Below are 7,231 nucleotides of genomic sequence, written 5' to 3' on the forward strand. Positions count from 1 at the left end.
TCTGGAAGTGATCCAATTAAAAAAGTTGATAATGCTCCTACTTCAGGGAAGAACTGACATTGGAAGCATTATTTGGGGCTGCGTTTATGAGCGAACTCCATTCCAAAGATGCACCAGTTTCTATTCGAGGATCTGTAACTGGTGGTCCTAATGAGTTTGCAGAGACAGGCAAAACTCTATTGTCATCTAGCCATGAAGGATACTACCCTGTTGAACAGACCCTATCCTTCAACAATGCTAAAGATGCTGCTGTCCCTAAAGAACCAGGACTTGAGTATTCAGCACTAACTGGTGGTCTAAATCAGGGTAACACTAGCTTTGATAAGAAAGGTGTGGAAATTCATCTGCCTGAAGAAGATAATTTGTTTATGATGAATGACTCTCTGCCTGGTCAAAATTCTGATATTTTGCCATCAGTGAGATCCAACAGGGTTGAAGGGCTATTACCTGAAAAGGCAGTTGATGATCTCAGCTATAGGCTTCAAAGTCTTGTGCCTGGTGATGCAGAACACATTCAAGTACTTGGTCCTGATGCACTTGGATCTCATCCTCGCGACCAGCGTTTACAGGTTGAGTCTCAGAATCTTTATCATCTTCTACAGGGTAGACCACCTATGATGACACCTCGTCCTATGATGGATCACATTGTTAATAGGAACCAGCAAACCCCATTCGACATGCCACAGTCGATACGCCATGATCCCCACCGTTCTTTCCCATCTAATGCGAATCCTATGCAACATAATCTTCATGGTCCAGGGGTCCCTCACTTGGACCTGGCTGCACATCATCTTATGCTACAACACATGTCCATGCCTGGAAGTTTTCCTCCAGAAGGCTTGCCAAGAGGTGTTCTACCATCTCAGCCTGTGCATCACATGGCTGGTTATAGACCTGAGATGGGCAATGTAAATAATTTCCATATGCACCCTCGCCAGCCCAACTATGGAGAATTTGGATTGATGATGCCAGGTGCGAGTCTCAGACATGCTAATTTTGTATGTTGTATTTATTAGCAGATGTTACCTGTCACAGCTTGCAAGTTCAGATATTCCATATTGCCTGTCTTGCTATCAGTTGGAATGCTAATTTTGCTTACTAGTTTCTTATATCTGATATCCCTGATCACAGGACACAAAATTTAATAGTTCACATTGACTCAATTCTCCTAGTTGAATTAAGATGGCACAGTCTGGTTTTCCATGAGCAGAAATTCTGCTCTTTTTGGAAATTAAGATTTTTGTTTGGACTTGTTCGATGTTTCGGTATGAGAAGCAACTAGCTGTCATGAGATTACGTTTTTCGTTTTGACTTTTTTTTGGAGGGCAGTTTTTCATTTTGACTTGTCCTTGTTCTGTTCGCTATTTTCAACTCTCTATCTAGGTATTGGCTCTCTTAATTTCTGCAAGGTATGCTAGCCAAATTTGCTGGTCTATTAATTTTTTTTCTGCTACTGTTTAGGCCCATCAGGCCCAGAGGTGAGAGGCAATCATCCAGAGGCCTTTGAAAGGTTGATCCAGATGGAGATGTCAGCCAGATCGAAGCAACAGCAGGTGCACAACCAAGCAATGGCCGCTGGCCCTGTACCTGGTGGGATGTACGGGCATGAGCTTGACACGAAGTTAAGATACAGATGATGGATGCGCGGATGCTGTGCACAATCCAAAGGATCCAGAAGTGTGGTTTGTTGTATGTGTGTGGTCACTCTTTACCCAAACCGCTACATACTGTGTCGTCCATTAACTTGGTTTAGCATCTGCAATCCACGGTCACGGCTGATTGGGGGTGTCTGTCTCACTTCACTGATAGTGTTGTAGCATGTATGTACTTGTGGCAGGGTGAAGTAATGGAACGAGTCTATGATCTGGAGCAGCAAGTCTATGGGAACAAGGATATGATGGTGTGGTGACTGGCAGGCACGCTGTCGTTGTCTTAGCAGCCTCCTGTGTAATGATGTGTTTGTGTCCTGTGGCTGACGACTACCCATTTTCGATTTTGTATAAACGCTATTCTGCAAAAGGAAAAAAAAAGGAACCAGATTAACATATTTGCATCAGTGCCTGAAGATGTGGTATTCAAGTCTTTAGTCCCCATTTCAGTCGGGGCTCCTGCTTGCTTGAAATGTTGTCGATTGGAAAGGCCCTATTCCAGAATTCTGCTCAAATCCTGGATAAATTGAGCTGTTTCTTGCCCTTGCGCAATCACCTCGTGCCATATTGATTGTTGCCGCAGTGAGCACCGTCTGAGCACTGAAGCCTCAAGTTTTGCTCCCCTGTTGCCTTGTGTTGCAAACAGTGTTTTAAATAGCTGGCTATAGCTGTCGCTATAGCCGGATTTAGCCTATGGAGAAGCTCCGAGGCTAGGATAGTCACCGTTTAGTGCTAAACTATATTATTCGCTAATAGCCGGCTAAAAAAGCTAAATGACCCCTCATTTAGATTCTAGCCTGCTAATAGCAGCTCCTGACTCATGAGGAAGACGAGCAAGTTTCAACAATATTTCCCAGCCGGAAGTTTCTACAATATTTCCCGGCCGGAAGTTTCTAGTGTTTTTCTTTCTACCATTGCATTGTTCTTGCTTTTTTCGTTTGTATTGCAGTCAATGATGTGCGATAATTCAGAACCGTAATAGAGAATTATCCACTAAATTATGAGTTGTAACATGCATTTTTATTAAATTGCTAAATGGGGCTATCTGAGGCTATAGCTGAAAAACCGAGCCGCTAAAAAGCTTAGCCCACTATTTAAAACATTGGTTGTAAATAAACTAGATATCAGAGCTATCCACGCGTTCTCATTGCCCTGAAAAACAGACCTTGCGCTGCAGTGTAGAAGGCCGGACCAATTGATAGTCCAGGTGCTATTCTTTGACAGTAAGAATACTTGATGCAGTTAGTTAGAAAAAAATGGGACGGATAGATTAGAGATGAATTACTAGGAGGTTAAACTAGATACTCGAGGCATTTACAAGACATTTCTTGCTACAGTTTAGCTCAAGTTACCTGAAGCTCGATGATGAAGATTTGTCCGAGGGCATCAAAATATCTACATATCATCCCTGCACCTCTGGAGAAATTCTCTTTCAGGAAGAATATATGGACCTGGAGTGCTTGTCTTCTGACTTCAAGGAACAAATTGCTATTACGAGTTACGACAGTCCCAACACTGATTTGCCGGCAAAGCAAGGGTCTCTTCACCGTCGACCGATTTATTCAACACTGATTCCAGGTATTACAACACCGATTTGCTATTACAAGACATTTTCCTGCTGCTGGTAACTTGAAGAGCAATTCTGCAGACCAAGTCGTTTAGAAAACCTGCAGGCGGGAAGACTGACTGACCACTGACCAGTGACCGCTCCATCGCATGTAACGGTTCTGGTAAATCTTGAAAGTCAAGTGATGGAGAACATTCTCCTCTCGTATGGCCCTGTCTATCTGGAACCCGACAATTTGTCTGTAAACCGAACTGTTCCAATCCCTATGAATCGACCGAGAACAAGTGATTGACGCACAGGGCGCTCATGGACACGATCGATCGAGACTTGGAGAGCATTGCCGTGTGGAACGTTTCCACGAGCTCGTGAGAGTGATGCATGGTGATTTTGCCGTTTCGTCAACGTCAAACAGGAATACGTGCAGGCGGATAGTCAAGCAAGCACGTGTTCTTAATTCTTATATATATACTGGAGCAGCTAGGATTTTTTTTTTAACGTGTCACGGGGGACGAAGAGTCCCACCTGAATTATATTACCACAGAAGCCAGCAAGCCGACGATGGTACAACATTTGCGCGGTTACAGTGGCTTCAAGAGCCAAGATGGAAGTAGAAGGGGATGGGGAGTACAACAGAGGAACGGGAGGAACACAACTTGCAAACAATTCAAAGACAAAACATGACACAACTAAAAAATAACCATTGATCACCGATTAGCGCCTCCACCGAACAACAGAAGCTAGGATTTTTAGAAGCATGCTGGTACCAGAATCTAGCTAGGGAGATGATTGGTGTCCAAATATTCCCGACAAGAACTCCATCGAAGCGGGAAAATATAATGGATTATGGGCCGAGGCGCTTCGGGCGGTTCACCCTCGCTGCTCTGTTCATCATCCTGCTCGCGTCGATTCGGGACGCATCGGCGGCGCGGCGAGCCGGCGGCGCCGTGGACGACGTGCTGGCGAGCGACCACGGGAGCAGGAGCAACCGTGCCGGCGTCTCCATGGCGGCGAGGGAGGCCGCCCTGCACGCTTGTGGTTCACGCGGAGATGCTACCATCGATCAGCTGCGAAAGTGAGCAGACGCTAATGGTAACCGAGAAACTTCAAACTTATTACGTACCTCCTCATCCAATCGTTGCCTATATATATATCTTCTCTGTTAGAGATAATTCATAGTATATCCTTTTGATTGTTTTAATTCTATAAAACCATGTTAAAAATCAAGGCATCCATTGTGCATGTTAGTCTATTATTAGATATATTAGATATTTATAGAGGTGGTGCATAACTAGGAACTAAAGAGTTCCCTCTGTTCCGTTTTAGTTTTCTTTATGTTCTTTTGCTATACATCTGGATATATGCTTGCATATCAATTAGCTAAAGCTATGATAAATACGTTAACGTGGCCGTGGCCAAGACTAGAGCATAGAAACCATCTTGATCGCATTAGGTGTGAAGGCAACAAAAAGTACCACACACATGCATGTTGTTTGACCAGAAAATAAATTGAATTCTAATAAAGAAGACATTTGCATGCATTGCCAAGTATCACTAGGGTATTAATGCATTAATTTATGGTGAAATAGATGTTTTGGTCCTTGAACTTTACCTCGAAGGTTAAGTTCGTCCCTGAGCTTTCTAATCGGTCAATTTAGTCCCTCAACTTTAATTTTTTAAGTCAAATTCATCCTTGTACTAATATTGCTCTCTATTTTGTCATGAGAATAATATGAAATGTCTTTTTTGCCCTTACCTCCTTTTTCCCTTCTCAATTTCCTTTTTGCCTGATTAAGTTGCTTGCCTCATGGTTAAACTATGGAGCTGCTGTCTTCGATCGCATGACTAGGTACGCACGCATGAGCAGCTTGCCATGGACACACCCATAAGGCCACACCACACCAAACTACGAATGCTACTTGATGAGAACGAACTCAATCAGAACCGGATGTTGGCAGCACACGGTAATCCAGTCAAACGCAGCAGCCATGGTTCATGGAGTGCCACTGCGGCCAGTGCGCTAACGGACCAGCGAATCGCGGTTAGCTGTAGCTGAGCATGTAGCCGCTCCGGATCCAGCCGGATTAATGGCTACTACATGATGCTGTGGCCGTGCTAACGCCTGCAGTTTGCAGGCACCTAAGACAGCCTGCTCTTCGTGGTCCCTGATGCACGTGGGAATTGAGAAGGGAATGAAGGATCAAGGGTAGAAGGGACTTTTCATATTATCCTCTCCATGCTACATTAGCACAAGGACGAGTTTGACCTAGAAATAAAAGTTGAGATACTAAATTAGCTGATCTAAAAGTTGAGCAATGAACTTGACCCTTGGAGCTTAATTGAGGGATCAACTCGCCTATTTTGCCTTAATTTATCCTTGAGTCTAAGAACAAATTATTCAATGGTAGGGAAAATGGAGAGGATAAAGCATGTAAAGTATGGCTAATAATCGTTCAACGGTAGGGCGAGTGTAGAGTAGAAGCCTAGCATATTTGGCTGTATTGCTTATAAAATACCTGAATAAGTACAATGACATATCATCATCGTCGTTATTGTTGTAAACCATTGTCACATTTTAGTCATTAGTGGTAGAATTTTTTTTATTTTTCTACCATGTTATGTTCACCAAAGGCCATAGTAACTTGAGAACATTGGGCCTGTCACGTTGATATGATCCTAAAACATTTCTTAATCATGTGTAGTGCAAAGGGGCTATGTCAAGCTTATAGCTGTGCCAAGGAAACATGCCTTCAAAGTTTTTGTTAACGTCACCATTGATATATTCAGGAAAGCTATAGAGAAGCTACAATCTCCTCCATGCTATGAGTTATGTGCTTTCAATGGTACCTATGACGAGCTAGTACAGAATGTATCTAAAGGGGTGAGCCTTACACGCATTCCATGTATCCTTTTACAAAGCTTGCCTGCAGTTTTTCCCCTTTTGCGTTTCTTCATTTCTTATGTTTTTCTTTATGAAATAAACAGGTGTTTGATGGAGCTGTGCGTGACATGACTATAACCGATGACCGCGCCAGGATCGCAGATTTTACAATGCCATATGCACCATCTGGTGTGTCTTTACTTGTGCTCGCTGACACTGACTCGAAACCACCGATCCAATGGATATTCCTAAAGCCACTCACGAAGGAACTCTGGCTTACTACGGTGGGCTTCTTCTTCTTCACTAGCTCCTACTGTTGGGGAAAGGACCTTCAATACCGATTCCTAACCCCCTAGTACCGGTTGTGCAACCGGTACTGCTACTTCAGTAATAAGGGGGACCTTTAGTACCGGGTCAAATAGGGGTATTAAAAAATAAAAAAAATCCTACCCGAACCGCACCCCGTCGTCATGGGGCGAGCTGCATCCTACCGGCCGCCGCCCTTGCCCCTGTCACCACCCTTGCCTCCTGCCGCCGCCCTTGCCCCCGTCACCGCCCTTGGGCCCCACGCTCCCGTCGGCCGCTTGACCCCTCGCCGGAGACGCGCCCGGTCACCGCCACCCCTACCACGTGCCCCGGCTTCGTTCCACCGCACGCCCCGGCAGCACGACCCGCCGGAGCCCAGCCGCACCGGCACCGGATCCGACCGCATTGATCCGCCCCTAGATAAGAGGGGGGGGGGGGCTCACCGTTGCCACCGCAGCCACCCGCCGCCGCTGCCGCATCCACATGCGCGCCACAGCCACCCGGCGACGGCCGCATCCACGCGCACGCCGCCGCAGCCTCGTGCGCTGCCGCCGCTCCTCGCCCTGCTGTCGCTCCTCACTGCCATGAGTGAGGGGCGAGCGAAGAGGGGAGGGTAGGGGTAGTGGGAGAGGGAGGTCTAGCGGGAGAGGGAGGGGGTCGGGGAGAGACGGAGCTCTGGTGGGAAGGGAGACGCAGGAAGAGAGAGGGAGGCGGAGGGGAGCGGAGGTAGGGGAGGAGGCAGAGGAGGAGCGGTGGGGGGAAGGGAGCGGACAGGGAGGGAGCGAGCGGATAATGGGGCGACATTGGACTGAAGTAACGGTTTGATATCTG

General features: G+C 46.1%; 1 protein-coding gene and 1 pseudogene across 1 annotated transcript in view; both read left to right on the forward strand.

Annotated features, from left to right (window-relative positions):
- Positions 1 to 2,065, forward strand: part of LOC101768256 — a 6,340-nt gene extending 4,275 nt beyond the window's left edge. The window contains 3 exon segments of the mRNA XM_014805096.2: positions 1 to 52; positions 55 to 972; positions 1,462 to 2,065. The exon segment at positions 1 to 52 is cut by the window's left edge and continues 27 nt beyond it. Of these exon segments, the coding sequence (XP_014660582.1) occupies positions 1 to 52; positions 55 to 972; positions 1,462 to 1,637 (1,146 nt within the window). The 3' untranslated portion in view covers positions 1,638 to 2,065.
- A 1,933-nt stretch (positions 2,066 to 3,998) lies between these two features.
- The window catches only part of LOC101777032, a 5,761-nt pseudogene continuing 2,528 nt past the window's right edge, over positions 3,999 to 7,231 (forward strand).

Source organism: Setaria italica, chromosome IV (genome assembly GCF_000263155.2).
Source record: "Setaria italica strain Yugu1 chromosome IV, Setaria_italica_v2.0, whole genome shotgun sequence".
Lineage (NCBI taxonomy): Eukaryota > Viridiplantae > Streptophyta > Magnoliopsida > Poales > Poaceae > Setaria > Setaria italica.